Source organism: Mastigoproctus giganteus, chromosome 3, assembly GCF_048544385.1.
Source record: "Mastigoproctus giganteus isolate SK-2022 chromosome 3, ASM4854438v1, whole genome shotgun sequence".
Lineage (NCBI taxonomy): Eukaryota > Metazoa > Arthropoda > Arachnida > Uropygi > Thelyphonidae > Mastigoproctus > Mastigoproctus giganteus.
Window position 1 is genome coordinate 123,275,748 of NC_143577.1, and position 20,876 is coordinate 123,296,623.

At 36.7% G+C, this 20,876-nt stretch overlaps 1 protein-coding gene across 1 annotated transcript in view; it reads left to right on the plus strand.

The window, feature by feature from the left end:
• Nucleotides 1-20,876, plus strand: part of LOC150088255 (intermembrane lipid transfer protein VPS13A-like) — a 3,009,916-nt gene that overhangs the window by 1,946,139 nt on the left and 1,042,901 nt on the right. Inside the window, exon 51 of the mRNA XM_090370087.1 lies at nt 19,991-20,211. Within this exon, the coding sequence (XP_090226213.1) occupies nt 19,991-20,211 (221 nt within the window). The remainder of the gene's footprint in view (nt 1-19,990; nt 20,212-20,876) is intronic.

Here is a 20,876-nt window from a genome sequence, read left to right on the forward strand (position 1 = left end):
AGTATGCGGCTAGAGGGAAATATTATTAAGAGTTGGCAACACTGATGGTACCATGAAATTGGCCAACCATTTATCCAGAAGTTGATTAACTCTATGCCAGATTTTTGCAAGGCTGTAATTGCAGCTTGGGAAGGAACAACAAAATATTGAGGACTTATTTTGCTGATTTACAGTACATAACTTACTATTTTACTATTACTTCTCAGTTTATACACATAAATGCAATAAAATGTATGTTTGGTTGTCATGATTGTCATTTGCATGATTTCTCATATTTCCATTAATTATTCCCATTAATTTGGGAAGATATTTATGGCAATTAAGTATATCAGGTGGAGTCTTTTTATTGGATTTCATTCACAGAGATATATATCCCATCTAACAAATACATTTTGAACATTTCTGCAACCCACAATGCAGTGAAAACACTTTACAGCAATACCTCGCATAGTGTGGTTAATTCATGCCAAAAAAATACCACACTATGCGAAATCGCACTGATTGAGGTATTATTAGTATGTATTTTAATGTAATGCATTCTGACAATTTTATTATATGGGTCGAGTTGCAAAAACATATAGGTTTGTTTACCATAAATTGATGCACACAAAGTTTTTTCAAAAAAAGAAATTAAAATGATAAAAATAAAAAATACTAGTAAGTACAGCACAAATGATTTTTATTGCAGTACATACCAAATTTGGTATGTACTTACCAAAAGAATATAAGTGAAGTATGTACTGTATTTTTATTTTGAAAAATAATTGATCAGCTTAGTTTGCACAGTTTTTTCTTCTTTTTATCTGCATACATCTCTTTATAACATTGAATATCATTTTGCAACGCCTGCCTTACTTTCATACCTCGTTTGATGTTTGGATCTAGAACTCTCAGCGCCATTACATTTCTTCTTTCCACTCATATTTGCATATAAACATGTAATGTTTTTAAAAAAATGCACAGCGAAAAATATTTGTATAGCTTACGCGCGCAATGAACGACCTCACCGCTCGGAATCTAGTGTTTACTTCATGTATGAATGCTAGCAGAGTCCGTATATAATGGGAGTTGTGACAACAGTCAGCATGGCCTTGAATACATAATGCATTGGCCTACATGCTGGCATTATAATACATACATACATATCAAATGTACTGGTGCGTAACGCAGTTAATTTTTTTTTCAATTTGTAAACCGCGCTATAGCAAAACCCCCAGTGTTTGAAACCGCGCTATTCAAGGTATTCTTGTATTTGCAAAATTCACAAGTGATGTAGTTTTTTTGTTCACCACTGTATGATGCGGTAATGAAGGAACTGGATGCAAAAAAATAATTTTGATATCATAAACAGTAGAACCCGGATAAGAAATTCCCACATAAGAAGTTTTCCCCTGTACTAGGTTTGGTTTCTCAAGTCCCAGTTTCAACTCTGTATGTTGTAATGTATTATTTTCCCGTGTAAGAAGTTTCCTGGGTAAAAAGTTTTCCCGCATAAAAAGTTCGTAGTAAAGAATATACAGTGTATTATTATAATGACGTTTTCCCACTTAATATGTTTTTTAAATATAGAAAATATTTATTTTTAACATTAAAAATATTAAACAATATAAACATTTGGTAATCGAACAAGTTAGTGATAGCATCATTTTAGTTCATAGTAAACCACTGAAGTAGATGAAATGGCATCATTTTTGTTATATTTCATATTGTGAATGCCTTCACAATGAGTTGCCCTGATATTGCATTACCTCCAATAAGCAACGCTTCGCCAATGGAGAAGACTAATGTTACTTATTCTCGGCGGATACCACCACCCAGGAGTGGTGGGGTGGTATTATCTGCCAAGAATCCATTGGCAAAGTGTTGCCTATTCAAGAATCCATTGGCAAAGTGTTGCCTATTCAAGAATCCATTGTCAAAGCGTTGCTTATTCGAGGTAGTTCAATATCAGGGCAACTCGTTGAGAAGGCATTCACAATATGAGATATAACAGAAATGATGCCATTTCATCTACTTCAGTGGTTTACTATGAACTAAAATTATGCTAAGCACTAACTTGTGCAATTAGTGAATTTTCCATAGTCGGAGGCTTTCAGCGCTAAAACCTTTTCAGTATAATCATTTTTATATAATGGAAGGGACATATTGCAATTATTTTCATCGATATCCATAATTGGATTTGTAGACCGCTTTAAGTTCTGATGGTTGTGAAGAGTTCTGAATTACTAAGTGGATTGTTGCTCTGTCTCATTGTAATTGTGACATTTTAAGGTATATTGAAATTCCAAAGGAGCTCATTCTTCCAAATTGGTAATGAGTTTACCAGTAGCAGAATGTTAAGCAATTAGAAATCTTCAGTTTAAAAATGTTTCCTATAGGCAGAGTAAAATATTTATAAATTCTAAATAATACTTTAAAATCATCTTTAACTTATGTATCTGTATCTTTTCATCTTTATTTGTGTAGTTAATGTTTCTTAATGTATTTGGATGTATTAGTTAATGTATTTTGAATTTAGGAAAGCTTTTGATACAGTTGCAAATGGAAGACTACTGTTTAAATCGAAGCAGTATAGTATTAGGGACAAGTTGCTGCAATGGATGGTTGAGTGGGAAAAGACAGATAGTGGTAATCATGGACGCTGCTCTTCATGGACTTATGTTATTAGTGGAGTCTCCCAGGGTTCAGTGTTGGGCCCATTGTACTTTTCTGTATTTATCAATGATATTGATTAATTTATATGTCAGTTAATGTCTAAGTTTGCAGATCATACGTACATTGGCAGGGTTGTTGATGTAGTAATGGTAGTATACTACTGCAACAGGATCTAGAAAAGTTGAGCAGATGGGCTGAGATGCTAAACTGAATTGTTAATGCTTAACTGAAGTTTAGCATTGACAAATATAAAGTACTGCATACGGATAGCAGTAACCCCTGAGTAATGTTCCAACTACATGGTACTACACTCACGGTAGTAGAGAATGAAAGGAACCTGGGGGTAGTTGTGCAGTCAGATAGGAATTTTTTTGAGCAGTGCAGACAGGCGGCAAGAGTAGCTCCCTGTGTCTTGTCAATGATATACAGAAATTTTGCTAATATGGATAAGGAGATGATTGTCCACTTGTATAATGCCATGGTCAGGCCACACCTTGAGTACTGCATACAGATCTGGAGGCCTCATTTTGGAAGGATGAAGAGCTGCTGGAAAGAGTACAGAGAAGGGCAACAAGATTAGTGAGTGGACAAAATTTTGCTCTTACCAAGAGGGTCTTAATTTCTGCAAATTGCAACATCTGGAGACTAGCCACCTGTGAGGAAATCTAATTGAGGTGTATAAGGCCTTGAATGGTTTGAGCAAGCTCAATGCCGGTGGGATTCTTCCTCTTGCTCAGATTACTCACCTGAGGGGAGAAATTCAAATTGAGGAAAGACAATTGTAGAATAGATGTGTGGAAATTTGCCTTTGGCTAGCAGATGATTGATAGTTGAAACAAAATTCCATCTGTTGTAGTGCAGGTCGAAAACTTAAATGAGTTCAAGGCAGAACTAGACAAGCATTTGGAGTGAATGGATGGGTGAAATGGGAAGTTTTTTTTTTTTTTTTTTTTTTTCTGGCTGATGCTCTATAAGCTTGTTTTCTTGTATCATATGCATCTCTCTACTAATGTTAATGCTATATCTTCATAACAGTATGAGCCAGAATTATGCATTTTGCAATATTAAAAAGAAAATTTTTTCTTTAATTCCAAAACCTTAAATTTCTAAAAACAAATTGCCAAAATTAGACTTATGCCCTTTGTACTGCTTTAAATAAAAAATTTTGAACTGTTTTCTGGCAATTAGTACATATTACATGACTTTAGCCTCACTGATCACTTCACAATAAAGATATTAGTATCAGTACAAGTAGCAGCAGCAAATGATGCAAGAAAGCAAGCACAAAAAATTCTATTTCACTTATTCTCCTTGAACAATTTGTCTAATTTTCCTTGAATTTATTCAAACTATCCACTTCCACAACAAAAACAGTTCGAATCTTGTTCCAGCAACCAACCACATGTTGGCCAAAGCCAAATGTTTGGCCGATCTGTTCTGCAACTATCCTTCCTCAAATTGAATTTATGTCCCCTTCATATGTATAGCCTGAGCAAGAGGAATAATCCTATCAGCAGTGAGTTTACTCAGCCATTCAAAGTCTTAAACACCTTAATCAGACCACCTTGCAGGTTCCTAATCTCCAATTCCTGCAGTTTGCAGAACCTTTTGTGGTTCTGCAAAAAAAGGGGTACTCTTATTACCTTTCTTCGTAAGAGCATCCCTTGGTTTCCTTCACCAGCATCTTTGCTCTTCTCTGCACCTAATAAAGCAGGCTTTGAAAATAAAGAGGTCTTTGCTGTTTTTCTTTTCATCCTTTCCCAAAGATTTCTCATAACATCCCTAGGTTTGCCAAACAACCTTAGTGACTTAGAATTAGAATTTACACTAGTAGAGACATATGATGCAAGGAAGCAATCTTGTATTAAACTTAAGCATTTCTTGGTAGCAGCAACCCTTTGTTCCACTCACCAATCTCATTGCCCCTCTCTGTACTCATTACAGCAGCTGTACATCCTTCCTAAAATGAGGCTTCCAGACCTGTATGCAGTACTAAAGGTGTGACCTGACCATTGCCTTATACAAGGGTACAACACCTCTTTATTTCTGCTAGAAAAATTCCTGTATATCATTGACAAGACACCATGAGTTACTCTTGCAGCGTGTCTGAAAACTGTTCAAAAAACTTCTTATCTGAGCGCACAGCTATCCCCCCAGGTTCGTTTCATTCTTCACTACTATAAGTAGAGTACCATGTAGTTGGTACATTACTCTGGGGTTGTCGTTACCCAATATGGAGTGCTTTACATTTGTCAATGTTAAACTTCAGTTCTCACTTCTTAGCCCATTTGCTCAACTTTTCCAGATCTTGTTGCAGTAGTATCCTGTGATTACTGTCATTAACAACCCTGCCAACCTTTGAATCTGCAAACTTAGATATTAAGCCTGATATATCTTTGTCAATATCATTGATAAAGAAATCAACAGTGGGCCTAACACAGAACTCTGGGGGACTCCACTAATAACATTAGTACACGAAGAGCAGTGTCCGTCGATTACCACTCCCTGTCTTCTCTCAATGAACTAAACTTTTATCCATTGTAGCAACTTGCCCTTAATGCCATACTGCTATAATGTGTACAGTAGTCTTCCATGTGCAACAGTATGAAAACCTTTTCTAAAATCCAAGTAAAAAAAGTAAAGTGCAGAAATTATCAACCCAGTGCAGGATGGAAACCTCCTCAACAATTCATGTTGAGGGAAATGGACCATAATCTACCACGCTGGTCCAGTGCGGGTTGGCAGATCGACTGCATTCAGCGGTCAGGGGCTTGAACCCCAGTCTACTCAAAGATGGTAGATGACTTTCATCAACCGGTGAAATACCACCACTTTGCTTATTGGAGGCTTGAAGTGGTGAAACCCATGTTTAGTCTCTAGAGCAAAGTTTCCGGCATCCCCCTCCCCCATACTTCTCCTTCAACCCATGCACGGTACTAAGTACTATAGGTTTTGATACCTTTCATGTTTGGGGGTTTCATAAAAAAAAAAAAAAAAAAACATGTGCTACTGCACTCCCGCTCCTGCCCACTCAGCTACGGAGGCCGCCTATGATAGCAAAATTATTTTTTTGCACACAGCTCCTTTCTGATCCTAGTATCCAATGAAATTTGTCAGACACAAATTCACCGTAACAAACTCACGCTGTTTGTGAACTATAATTGCAGTCTTGTGTAGATGATCCTGCATTGCTTATTTTACCAGTGACTCCATTATTTTCCCTGGAACAGAAGTTAAACTAACAGGTCACTTTTACGAAAGCAAAAACCCTTTCCTTTACCCTGATGATAGTTATTTCTTTGAGTAAATCCCACATCAGCATGCTGTGATCACTGCCACCTAGTAGTTCCTTTATCTGCAGATTCTTAATTCATGAAGAATCACTACTGTTAATCAGATCAAGAGTATAACTTCCTCTGTTTGCCTCTCAAACATGCTGCTGCTGTACAAAACAATCCAATAAATCCATAAAAGCCTTGCTAGTGTGTGAGTGACTAACCCACAAGTTCCAGTCAATATCGGGATATGATACATGATATCTTTGTATATGTGCGATGCAAGGAGTGTAAGGAAATCAGGCGACAACTCAGTGTTATTATGGGCCTATATGAGAGCTTGAAGTAAAGGGTGGATGCCCTCGAAGGATTAAAAGTGAGGGGCCCATCAAGCTCTCAGCTACCCACACCAATGCCAGACCTTGCACTTAGGCATCACGCAACACAGCAGCAACCCTCAAGGCACAATGCGCTGGTTCCAAAGGAACTGGTATTTGTTGGTGACTCTATTGTCAGCGAAATGGGAAACATGCTTTGTAAAAAGGATAGGTGGAAAAGGCCCAGGGTATGTCTGCCAGGGGCAAAGGTTGATGACGTTGTAGAGCGGATATCATCTTTTAAGGGCACAAAAAAGTGATATAGTTGTACACGTTGGCACTAATGATATTAAGAGTAGGAGACCGGCGGAATTACTTAACAAGTACAGGTCACTGTTGAAAAAAAGCCGTGAATCAGGATTGAATTTGAAAGTGTCTGCAATTCTGCCCAGGCACGATAGCAGGAAGTATATGATGAGAGCCCTGTCGATCAGTTTGGTCCTGGAAAGACTGTGCAAGGCTCAAGGGGTAGAATTTTTCTCAGCCTGGTCTGTACTTGTTAACACGAGAGACTGCTTCTACAGGGATGGGATACACTTAAATAGAAAAGGTGCAAGAATGTTTGCTGATGCTATCAAGGCATTGTTAGGTGGGTCAGAAAACTACTAGATTGGGGGGATACAAGGACTAATAGATTAATAGTAGCCAATGGTAGAGGTGAAAGTGATTCTTGCACTGCCTCTATTGGAATGAGCAGCAGCTTGGAAAATAAGATGCAGGATATTTCAGAGACTGCTGGGAGTCATTGGGGCACAAGTAAACACATGGGTTGTGTTAGGGTAGCTAAGAAAAAGAACAGGTGCATGTATACTTGCGTGTACACCAACTAGGAGTTTGGTAAATAAATTTGATGAATTTGAGATATTGCTCAAAGCATCAAAGGCAGATATTGTTGGGATATCAGAGATGTGGTGTCACACAGATATAAGTAATGCAGAACTGGAATTTGGGGAGTACAACGTCTACAGAAAGGATAGACAGGATAGGAAGGAAGGAGAGGTTATGCTATTAGTTAAGAAACACATAAAATCCAAGGAAGTGAAGCCAGTCGACATCGCTGGACAGTGCAGTGTCGAGTCAGTTTGGTGTGACATAAGCATTGGGAGATCAAAATTGAGAGTAGGCGTGTGCTATAGGCCTAATGACTCTGATGAGTATAATAAGAAACTCTACAGGGAAATAGAGTGGGCCAGTAAATCAGAGAGTCTTCTAATGGGGGATTTTAATTTCCCAGATATTGACTGGAATTTGTGGGTTGGTCACTAACACACTAGCAAGGCTTTTGTGGATTTATTGGATAATTGTTTTCTAAATCAGCATGTTTGGGAGGCAACTACAGGGACCAATACCATTTATTTGATTATCAGTAGTGATTCTTCACGCATTAAGAATCTGCAGATACAGGAACCACTAGGTGGCAGTGATCACAGTGTGCTGAAGTGGGATTTACTCAAGGAGGTAACTACCATCACGGGTAAAGGGAAGGGTTATTGCTTTCGTAAAGGCGACTACGATGGTCTGAGACAGTACTTAAATTCTATACAGTGGGACCAACTGATGATGTTACCAACAGCAAACTCAAAATGGGAAGCATTCAAAAAATTTATCTTGGAAGCTACTAGGCTTTACATACCAACTAAGAAATATTGTTCAAGGTTCAGGCCTAAATGAATGTCAGATGAACTAATGAGACATACGGCAGAGAAGAAAAATGCATGGGATACATATAAATTAACACGTCACACAGAAAACTATGATATATATATATAAGTAGATCTGTAACCAAGTTACAAAGGAGGTTAGGCAGGCGAAGGCAGATTACGAGAAATCTTTGGGAAGGGATGCAAAGAAAAACAGCAAGGAGTTCTTTACTTATGTAAACTCTAGATTGGTCCAGGGGATGAATCAGATTGGTCCACTTGATATCGATGGTTCAACTGTTCATGATCCTGCTCAGGTAGCTAACAAACTAAATCAATATTTTGCATCTACATTCACACGAGGGGTTATTCAGGAAGGGGTAATCCATAGTTGAAGTAAACACTGGCAGTGAGCTAGATCATCTTGTAATAACCAAGAGTAAAGTGAAGGAGAAATTGTTGAAGAAAAATACAAGAAAGGCACCTGGGGTGGATGGGATCTATCTAGTTATATTAAAGGAGACAGCAATGGAAGTAAGCAATCCGTTAACCATAATTATGAGAGCTTCCTTGGACTCAGGGGAGGTACCCACAGACTGGAGATGTGCAAATATAACTCCAATTCACAAAGGCAACTATATGGGTTGGAGGTTGAGAAGATGAAAGAAGATATTTGTTGACTTGAACTTCTGTAGACTGTAATTTTCAGGAAATACATATGAAGGAAGGTTGTTCCAGAAAATGGCAGTTGAATGAATAAATAAGAAAGATAAAAAGTTGGTTCTGTGAGTTTGAAGTCGGACCTTAAATGGATGTTGGCTAGTGACGGCATGTGTTCGGACAGTTTCGAAAGAGAGAGAGCGGGAATTAGAGAATCCAATTCAGAAGAACAGTGCCCATGGAAGCATCTGTAGAAAAGGTATAGTATATCTATGAGACAGAGAGTGGGGAGATTCTGTTAGAGATGAGTCATCAATTAACCAAACTGCCCTCTTCTGAAAGGAATCTTGAAGCCTGGGAGAGGTTTTGGGGGCACCACCCCAGATGTGGGAACAATATTCCATCATAGGGCAGATTTGAGATTTCTAGAGTGAACAGCTGTTTGCAAGAAAGGTAACGCCGAGAGTGAAAGAGAAAGCCAAGTTTTTTAGATGCAGAGGAAGCAATATTTGTAATGTGCTTGTGCCAAGAGAGATAGAAGTCGGGGTAATCCCCAAAGGAGATATATCATCTTGCCTAGAAATCGGAGTGTCACCAAAGATAAGCATAAGAGCAGAAGAATCATTTTTGCGAGATATAAGACAGGACTGAGTTTTAGAATGATTGAAATCAACTAAGTTGTGTTTGCCCAACTGTATATCAGCATTTAAGCAATTGGTAGCGAATATTCGAGAAGCTGAAGCTGATTGAGCAGAGAGAGGTTTCTCAAACTGGAAAGTGGAATGCACAGAGCCATCATCAGCAAAACTATGGATACAATATTTGGTCATTGGAAGAAGGTCATTAATATACAAGAGGAAAAGAGTGGGAGAAGCACTGAACCTTGGGGGACACCTGTATTTTTGGAGAATTTAGAAGATAGAGAGCCATCTACCATAACCCTCAGTGAGCGGTCAGAGAGAAAACAGGATAACCATTTACAAAAAGCAGTTGGCAAACCATAAGATGGAAGCTTGTTTAGAAGACCTTTGTGCCAAACACGATCGAAAGCCTTTGAGATGTCGAGCATCTGCTTGGGTTTCACAGAACTTTTCTATTGAATTTGTCCATAAATGGGTAACACAAGCCAGAATATCACCAGTGGATTGACACTGATGAATTCCATACTGGCGATTGTTGATCAGACAGAAGGTTTCTAGATAGTTTAAGAGTTGGTGATTAATTGATTTCTCCATTAATTTAGAAAGAATAATGGGACAATAATTGGATGGGAGGGATTTGTCACCCTTTTTTGGAACTGGCTGGAAATAAGCAAATTTTCAATCAGAATGAAAAATTCCTGTGGAATAAGAAAGTGAAAAAAGGTGGCAAAGAACAGGAATAAGTTCAGGAGTGCAGGTTTTGAGAACAAGTGAAGAAATACCATCAGGACCTGGAGCTTTCTTGCACCAAGATTGGTCAAAATCCTTCGGACATCCTTTTGATGGAACACCATAGGAGGCATTGAATGGAGCATTCTGGGAATGGTGGGAGGTGTTTTTCCAAGATCATTAATACATGAGTTGGAAGTAAAATTGGATGCTAGCAGGTCAGCTTTATCCTTTGCTGAAGTGACAATAGAACCATTTGGTTTTGACAGAGGCTGGGAGCAGAAATGGGCAAAAGTTATGGCCAATAGCTTTGGCAAGAGACCAGAATGCTTGGCTACCATTAAGGCAAGAAGCAAGTTTTCTACTCTTAGCTTGTTCAAAATCAAGTTTGAACTGATTAATAACTGCTTTACAATTGCTGAGAGCTTTGGTGTAGGCAGAAAATGAAACTGAAGAATTTGAAACAAGCCAATTACGATATGCAACATTCTTTTCTTGAACAGCCTTAGCACATTTATTGGAAAACCAAGGTTTAGATAAAGGACAAGATTTTAAGGTGGAGTGTGGAATAAAGGATTTCATTCCCACAAGAATAATTTCACTGACACGATCTGAGCAAATGTTGACATCAGGAGTTTCGAAAGAGTAATCCGCCCAAGGAAAAGAAATAAAGAAATCTCGCAGGTCATCCCATTTTGCATTCTTGTAATGCCAAATGATACAAGGTTGGGAATAGCCATGAGATAAAGGTTCCGTTGGATTAGAGACAATCACCAAGTTGTGATCTGAGGTGCCTAAAGGACCACTAACTTTGACCGTGTACTTAGAAAGGTTGTTTGTGAGAAAAAGATCAAGTGTGTTGACTTTATGTTTAGGATTGTCCGGTATTCTTGTAGGTAAATGAACAATCTGTGCAAGGTCATTAATAATTGCAAAAGCCTTAGCATCTCGACCAGCTGGGTCAGTGGGACTAGAAAACGGAAGCCAGCTAGAGTTGTGAACATTAAAATCACAAAGGAAAATTACCTCACTGTTAGGAAAGTTGGACTGGAGAAAGTCAAGTTGCAAAGAGAGGATGTCAAAGAGCTCCAAGTTATTACTCGAGTTGTGAGAACAGTAGAGACAACAGATGAATTTGACGCAATGAGGTAGAGAGATTTTAAGCCAGAGAAGATCGAAGAGAGGAGATTCCAAATTACCAAACCTCTGACAGGGAATATTGGAACAGACATATGCACAAATGCCACCTTTGAGGCGAAAGGAATCATACAGCGAATAATTTGGGCAACTGAGATGAGCAGTAGTCATAATAGAAGTCATATTTCAAATATTCATTTTTGATAAATTTGTCAATTTTTTGTCAATCAATTTTTTTTTAATTTGTATCTGGAGCTGATTTGCTCAAAGATGGTGAATGGTCATGATTACACTTGCTACTTGGTTTGTTATATTGAGGTGTTCTCAACATCTTTACATCTTTTCTCAGGACATTTCTGTTCTCTCCATAGAATATAACTTTCTCTTTGTTCCACCTACTAAAAGTTTATCCATGATTGGATAGCATAAAATAAAAATTAAAAATATTTACGCAGAAAAACCACGTCACTCCAGCACAAACTCAAAACAAAGCATTTCTGCTTTGTTTTGAGTTTGTGCTGAAGGGAAGAGGGGAAAATAGCTAAAAACTGGCTGTATATTTGCTTCCATATATTCAGTTGCCTAATAATTTCTGTAAACAACAGGACTTCTCAGTGAATAATTACTGTAGTCACCCAGTTTCTCCCCTCACTGTAGATGCAATAAAAGAGTATTTCAGTGGAACACCAGTTACAAACAGGTACCTCTGGATGGAAATACAGCTACCATTTGTCAAGTGCGGTATATTAGTTACAAACTAAATTTTTGTAAACAACAGCATGACATCCTTTCGTCCACAATAAGTTGCACTTAGATAGCAAAAACTGCTAACGAAAAAAATAAGACAAAAATATACATGAACTTACAAGTGATTTATGGAAAAATCATGTGACTTCACTTCACATGATGGTAGGCTGGACAGTATGGTTTTGATCTAATTTTCTTAAAACATAATAAATTCTAAGGCATCCAAAATAAATACATGGTAAAATCAGAAAATTTTGTAATTAGCTGATAAATATTTTGCTAAAAACTGCATGTGAAAATCCACCATTTTGGGTGCAAGCCTGAGATACCCCATGGGGTCACGTACCCCCGATTAAGAACTACTGGTTAAATTATAACATAAACATGATAGTGAAATATGTATCACTGCATTTATCATTATTATTAGCCATATGGTTCAAGAAAGCCAAAGGTTTATGCTGCCCCAGCCAAAAGAAATTTGAGTTACCCTGAGAGAGAGAGAGAGTCAAAAGTAGAAAGGAATCACCAAGAAAGAGAAGAACAATGACATCCAGCTCAAGACCCTGGGTGTGCCAAACCCATACTCCCCCAGATGTGAGCCCCTGGGGTTTAGGAATGTATTGCTAAGAGTAGTATTGTCAGGTAACCAATTAAATTGATTATTTTTTTAAAATTTTCCTTTTTAATAAATTAAATTGTATTTAAACAGAAATCATGCACCACAGCAGAGCAGCAAAGCAATGAGCACAAACTAGCCAGAGTGCTTGGCTCGCGAGTGAACCGAAGGAGTGATTCTCCTAATAATCATGGCTTAAATAAATGTGCAACTTGGGAAATATTTGTGGAATTTCTGGAACAGGATATCATGCAGCCAGAGAATGCCTTTGTGTGTCTTCGACTCAGTGTTCTGATAGACGCTTATGACAATGAAGAGTAGGGTGGATGCTCATGAAGGAATTAATATAGGGGTACATTAAGCTCTCAGTTGCATAAATCAAAGCCAAAGCTCGCACTTATGCATCAGGCAACACAGCAGCAATCCACAACATAGAATGTGCTGTTTCCACAGGAAATAGGTATTGTCAGTGAATCTGTCATCAGAGAAACACGAAATACATTGTATAAGAAAACTACATTAAAAACAACCATGGTATGTTTGCCATGGTCAAAAGTAGATGATGTTGTATAGCAGATATCACCATTTAAGGGCATAAATGGTGATATTGTTGTACATGTTGGTACTAATTACATTATGAGTAGGAGATCTGCAGACTTACTTAAAAAGTACAGTTCAGTAGTGAAAAAAGTTCTGAGTTAGGGTTAAATTTAAAAAATTAAAAAAAAAAAATTTAATTTTTTAAATTTAACCCTAACTCAGGACTTTTTTCAATACTGAACTGTACTTTTTAAGTAAGTCTGCAGATCTCCTACTCATAATGTAATTAGTACCAACATGTACAACAATATCGTACTAATTACATCATGAGTAGGAGATCTGCAGACTTACTTAAAAAGTACAGTTCAGTATTGAAAAAAGTCCTGAGTTCAGTATTGAAAAAAGTCCTGTGCAATTCTGTGCAGGCAAGATAACATGAAGTATGTGATGAGACTTTTGTCAATCAATCAATTCAGCTGTGGAGAGATTGTGCAAGGCTCTTAGCTCTCATTGTCTGTGCTTATTAGCAGAAGAGATTGTATATAGAGGGATGGGAAACACTTAAATAGAAAGGAAGCAAGAATATTTGTTGATTCTATTTTGGCAGGTGGGATGAAAAACTGCTAGCTTGAAGTTGGGATACACAGAACAACAGATTAAAAATAGCCATAGCAAAGGTGAAAATGAATCATGTAAATATATGGGCTGTGTTAGGGTAACTAAGAATAAGAATATGTGCATGTACTTGCATGTATACTAATGCTAGGAGCATTGTAAATAAATTTGATGAATTTGAAGTACTGATTAAGTTATCAAATGCAGATATTCTGGGATAGTAGAGACATGGTTGTACATAAGTAAAGCTGAATTTGAATATGGCGAATATAATGTATACAGGAAGGACAAACAGGACAGGAGAGGTGGAGGGTTTATGCTCTTAGTTAAGAAGCATATTACATCTAAGGCAGTGCATCCAGATGACATAGGTGATAAGTTCAATGTTGAGTAAGTTTGGTGTAATATGAGCACTGGAGAAAAAATTGAGATGAGGAGTGTGTTGTAGACCTCATGACTTATATAAAATGAAGCTACGATTCTCAATATGTACTACTTTGTATTTCAATAAATAGAAGAAAAAAAAAAAAAGATTACCTCAGTGTAGTCTGCAGTACACTTCCGGATGACGCTCTCCAAAATATAAATGGATAAAATAAAATTAAATTAATTCTTACACTCACAGTAACATAAATGATTTTATGCAATCTGGAATCAAAGGCTAAGGTTCCCCCCAACCCGACCCCAAAAAACATGAACCCACCCTTTTGTAATGAGTGAGAGAACACATTATTTCCAAATAAAATCATGCAAAATTTTCATTACAGTGATGAAATGAATTAAAGTAAAAATAAAAATAAGCAAATTTAAAAATTTTTAAACATTGACACTAATGACATTAAGAGTAGGAGATCTGCATACTTATTTAACAAGTACAGTTCAATGTTGAAAAAAAAGTCATGAGTTAGGATTAAATTTTAAAGTGTCTGAATTCTGCCCAGACATGATAGGAGGGAGTATATGATGAAAGCCTTGTCAATCAATTCCACCCTGGAGAGATTGTGCAAGGCTCATGGGGCAGAATTTCTTTCTCAGCGTTGTCTCTGCTTGTTAACAGGAGAGACTTCATCCACAGGGATGGGATACACTTAAATAGAAAGGGTGCAAGAATATTTACTGATTCTATAAAGGCAGTGATAGGTGGGTTTGGAAAACTGCTAGCTTGGAGGTATTCACAGACTAATAGATTAACAGTAGCCACAGGCAGAGGTGAAAGTGATTCTTGCACTGCTTCTTTTGGAATGAGCATTAGCCTGGAAAGCAAGGTGCTGGAGATTTCCAGGACTGTTGGGAGTCATCACGAAACAAGTAAATACATGGGCTGTGTTAGGATAACTAAAAGTAAGAAAAAACATGTTCATGTATACTTGCATATACACCAATGCAACTTGATGAATTTGAAGTGCTGGTCAAGACACCTAGGACAGATCTTGGGATATCAGAGACATGGTGTCACACAGAGCAGATTTGGAATATGGGGAGTACAATGAGTACAGAAAGGATATGGGAGGAGGAGGGGTTATGCTGTTAGTTATGAAACACATAAAATCTAAGTAAGGGCATCCAGTTGACATGGATTGAGAGGGCAGGGTTGAGTTGGTCTGGTGTGACATAAGCACTGGGAAATCAAAAATGAGGGTAGTAGTGTGTTATAGGCCTATGACTCAGATGACTACAACAAACAACTGTACAGAGAAATAGAATGGCCCAATAAATCTGAATGTCTCATAATGGGGGATTTTAACTTTCCAGATATTGACTGGAACTTGTGGGTTGGTCACTCACTCACTCACTAGCAAGATTTTTGTGGATTTATTGTTTTATACAGCAGCATGTTTGAGAGGCAACCAGAGAGAGAGAGTAATACTCTTGATCTGATTATTAGTAATGAATCTTCATGCATTAAGAATCTGCAGATAAAGGAACCACTAGGTGGCAGTGATCACAGTATGATGATGCTGAAGTGGGATTTAAAGGAACCACTAGGTGGCAGTGATCACAGTATGATGATGCTGAAGTGGGATTTACTTAAAGATGTAACTATCAGGAGTAAATAAAAATGATCAGGAGTAAAGGGAAGGGTTCTTGCTTTCCTAAAGGTTACTACAGTGGTCTCAGACAGTTTTTAAATTTATACATTGGGACCAACTGATGATGTTACTAACAACAAATTTTAAATGGGAAGCATTCAAGAAGTTAATCTTGGAAGCTCTAGGCTTTTCATATCAACTAAGAAATACTGTTCAAAGTTCAGGTCTAATTGGATGTTAGAACTAATGAGACTCGTGGGAGAGAAGAAAAATGCATGGGATGCATATAAATTATCAGCGAAATAGAAACATATAGTAGATATAAACAGAGTAATGTACCAACTGTGAGATAGTACTACACTCAGGGTAGTAGTGGAGGATGAAAAGACCTGCAGTCAGATATGAAGTTTTCTGAGAACTGGAGACAGGCTGCCAGAGCAGCTCGCAAGGTCTTATCAATGATATACAGGAATTTTTCTAGGAGGGATAAGGAGGTGATTATCCATTTGTATAAGGCAGTTGTCAGGCCATGCCTTGAATACTGCATACAGGTCTGGAGGCCTCATTCTAGGAAGGATGTAGTGCTGCAGCAATAAGTACAGATTAGGGCAACGAGATTGGTGAGGAGGAACAAAGGGTTACTGTTACCAAAAAAAAAAGGCTTAAGTTCTGAAAATTGCAGCATCTAGAGACTAGGCACCTGCGAGGTGATCTGATTGAAGTGTATATTAGGGTTACCATCTTCTGCACTCATAAAAAGACGACATTTACATGTTTTGAGGCGAATAAAAGAGGACAAAAAGTTCATCTTGGATTAAAAAAAGAGGACAAATACATTATGCAAATAATAAAATAAAGACAATGTAAACCACATTTACTGATGTTTAGGATTAGTACATTCATATTTGTCTTGAGAAATTTCCTTCAATAGCTCTGAATTGTCTCTCAAATATGTGTAAAAATCAACGCATGACATATGTTTGAAATTGTGCTGCAAAAACAAAATACGTTTTACAGAATTGACATTCAACGTATTGCTTTCTTTCGTCCACTGACTTTGCATTAGAGAGAATACTCTCTCTCTCTCTCTCTCTCTCTCTACATTTGCATTGTGAGGAGGAATTGCAAAGAAAAACTGGGCAATTTTCAACAATTCTGAATGGAATTCAATATTTTTTTGAATTACTAAAATATTTGGCCCAATTTTCATGTATAAGCATGCTTTTAAAGTCTTTATTATTCATTTGACCCTCAAAAAATTTCTTCAAATTGTTAAATTGGTCAAAACACTTAACATCATCAGTTGTTACCCCTTTGTCAATCAAGTAAGAAATAGAACATTCTACATCGTTCCAGTTTGGTACTGCATCCATTTTCATCCACATAAAACAGGAAATGGATTCCATACAGTGAAGCCACTTATCTAAATATTCCATGCAATTTCTATACAGATTTTTTGTATCACTAGAAAATTTTTCACATTCAAGGTCAAGTCCTTCATCATGTGTTTTGTATAGCATTTCCTTTACTCTTAATGGCATGAAGTTGTGATCTATCCATTTCGAGATAATTTCTTTCACTGAGACTAAGACATCTAGCACTTCTCCAGCTGAGTTACTTTCCCTTTCAATTCGTTGTATGTGTGTATGGAATACACTCATAAGTGATTGCATGAACCAAAGATGAATCTCACTAAATCCATTTTCAAAGAACCTTTTAATCACAATGGGTGGTTTTCCTTGGGACAGAAAATAAGCCTGTAAAGCTGGAAACATATCTATGAGCCTTGTGATGCTTGGAAATAATGAAAGCCATCTCATCTTGCTGTGAGAAAGGAGCTGTCTATATTCAATCTCAACAAACTCACAGTATTCCTTAAGCTCTTCAGTCCGGACTGTATAATTATGAAAATACTGGTAAATTTTAAAAACAATGTTCTCTACATCAACTTCCCAAAGTTCTGCAGCATTCTGAAGACAATTGTTCAAAATATGTGCAGGGCAGCCTACTCCAATCAAAGTCTTGTTATGCAACAATTTCTTTAATTTTGCAAAGACATTATTCCCTTCTTCATTTCGTCTCAGTCCTCCAAACATTGTATTGCAATTGTCCCCAGTGAATGCAATACATTTTTCACACAAACCATCTTTTTCAAGAGTTTCTTTAACATACGTAGAAATGGTATCTGCAATCTCGTTAGGCATCTTCTGTAATTAAATTAATTTTGTTTGTAACCCTCCTTCATTTACATCAAAATACTCAATAATTAATGAGAAGATTTTTTCAGAACCATGATTACTTCCATCATTTGAGACCCCACAGTATGCAATTTTATTTTCGTTTAAAGTTTTTACAGTAAGATTAAGAGAATGATTTGCAAGTACAAAGTTTACAATGGCTTCTGTCTTGGTTCTAGCGCAGAAAAATCTTTTTGCTATCTCAGAATCAAAAAATACATTTATAACATGACAGTTGTGCAATCCATTGATTTGTAACTACTATGATGTTTAACAGTATGAAAAGAAAAGGTACCCTCTGCAGCAGCCAGATCATATTCTATTTTACCGACAGCTTTGACAAAATAATCTGTAACCTTTCCCGAAGAGGCCTCACCTTGAACTGCTTCCTTGTGCTTCTCAGTTTCAATGTGATGCTTCAAATCACCAACTCCTTTATTGGCTACTGAAACATATGTCCCATTCTGCAAACTTTATACCTTTCCATTCCTCTCAGCCAGAAACAAAACATGGAAATTTGTTTTTCATCTCTTCTGTAAACATGCACTTCCTTTTAGGCATTTTAGGGGAAGTATAGTCTTTCTAATATTAATTTTTATAATTGAAATAATAATAAATATTTTTTATTGTAAGTAGTGAAGCATAAATTTTATTAAGATTAGGTTATGTTTTACATTCACAACTAAACTAACCTAATTGCAGAAAAGTACCTACAGGTATAAAGATGGATAATAAATATTTTTGTTATTAAAGTGAAAAACAGTATTTTAAAAAATGGTAAACTTTGGTATTAAATAAACTAGTGTCTGCCTCTTGATTGGATCATTGATAAGTATACCAAATCTAGTGGACAGTACACAACTTTCGATCAATTTGGTGTACACACAGCTCAAATCCACATTTTCATATGCTACAGTCAATTTCTAGAGAAAACAGTCCCTCTAACTGTCAATATTTATTTGACATGCTGGAATTCCTGTAATTTATATATCTTTTTCTAGCACACCATCTGATCTTCACGCATTATCTACTACTCTCTAAACCAAAATATTGTATTGCTAGACTATATAAAATTTATATGTGCATAAATTCTGAAGCAGGCATGGGTTGGTAACAATCTCGTTGCAATAAACTGAGCGTCGTCGGGGTCTTCCGCCTAATTGTCAACATGGAAATTCGAATTGAAGAATCATCTCCTATTCCGAAAAAGATTCTGTATAACATAACTCGGTAGTTTTCGTCGAGCTTGCATAAAAAAATGTCGTATAATATAAAAATCCAGACGTTTAGACAAATTTAAAAAATCCACCTGGACAAAAATTTTAGACAAAAATTCCGGACAAATCCGGTTAAAAGAGGACGGATGGTAACCCTAGTGTATATGGCCTCGAATATTTTTAGCAAGCTGAATGCAGATGGATTCTTCCTCATTCTCAGATTACACATATGGGGGAGTGTAAATTAAAATTGAGGAAAGACAATTGTAGAATAGATATGCTCATGATTGTTTGCTCAAACAAACTTCCATCTTTCGATTTGGAATTTGATTGCTTAAATAAATTCAAGGAAGAACTTGACATTCGTTTGGAGCAAATATATGGGTGAATTGGGGAATATTTTTTTTTTGTCTGAGGCCATATAAGCTTGCTTTCTTGCATCATATCCTCTACTAATGCTAATAACTCATCAATAACAACATATAATCCTGTGACCTTCAAACAGAATTCCCTATGGCATAAATTAATCACATAATACAAATGTACCTTAATTAAAAAAAAAATGTTTCTGTTTATTACTGTTTTTTTTTACATCGATGGTTTAATTAGAATGGTAAGAATTTTTATTATCGAGATGAAACTTTGTCCTTCACATCAACATTTGTGATGATGGGGACTATATAATGTTGCTACCTTTTAAATGCTGCATTATTCACTTGTCTGAAATTTGGGTACTAGATTATTAGACATTTATAGTATAGTATAAATTATATCACATTATAATTATATAAGTACTTGTTGGTTCAGATAATATTAAGATTGAATTTTCATATTGATTGAAATATTTATTCCCATTGTTGGTGATATTTTTCAGGTGCAAAATCATCTCTCTCGCCCTGTCTATATCATGTGTCAGAAATCTATTTTAGAAGCCATAGGAACTAATCCATCTGACTACTCTAAAAATCCTTTCCACGATACTTATATTCGGTTGACTACATTGTATGTTGGAGAAATATATCATGTGCCTTTGCTTGTAGCTTACCATTGCAAACTATTTTTACAGCCAGTCAGAATTTCATCAGAAAGAGAAGAGTAATTATTATTTGATACTCATTAATATTTTTATACAAATAAAATAGATTTTAACTCTTAAAATAAATTAATACATTTTGGATGATAAATGACATTTTATCCTCCAAAACTAGCAATTTGTACTTTTAACTATATAATTATTGATGTTATAATAACATTTCATGTTTATTGATATAAAATATTGATGATGGTATATCAGGCTTAATGTCCAAGTTTGCAGATGATACAAATGTTGGCAGGATTGTTAATGACACTAAATGACAGTACACTGCTGCAACAGGATCCAGAAAAGTTGAGCAGTTGGGCTGAGTGGTGGCAAAAGAAGTTTAACATTGACAAATGTAAAGTACTACATATGGGAAGCAGTAACCCCAGAGTAATGTATCAACTGTGTGGTACTACACTGACAGTGGTAGAGAATGAAAAAAAGGACCTGTGGGTAATTGTGCAGGCAGATATGAAGTTTTCTGAGCAGTGCAGATGGTCTGCATGAGTAGCTCAGGATGTCTTGTCAATGATATACAGGAAGTTTTCTAGTAGGGATAAGGAGGTGATTATCCCCTTGTATAAGGCAATGGTCAGGCCACACCTTGAGTACTATATACAGGTCTGGAGACCTCATTTTAAGAAGGATGTAGAGCTGTTAGAATGAGTACTGAGAATGG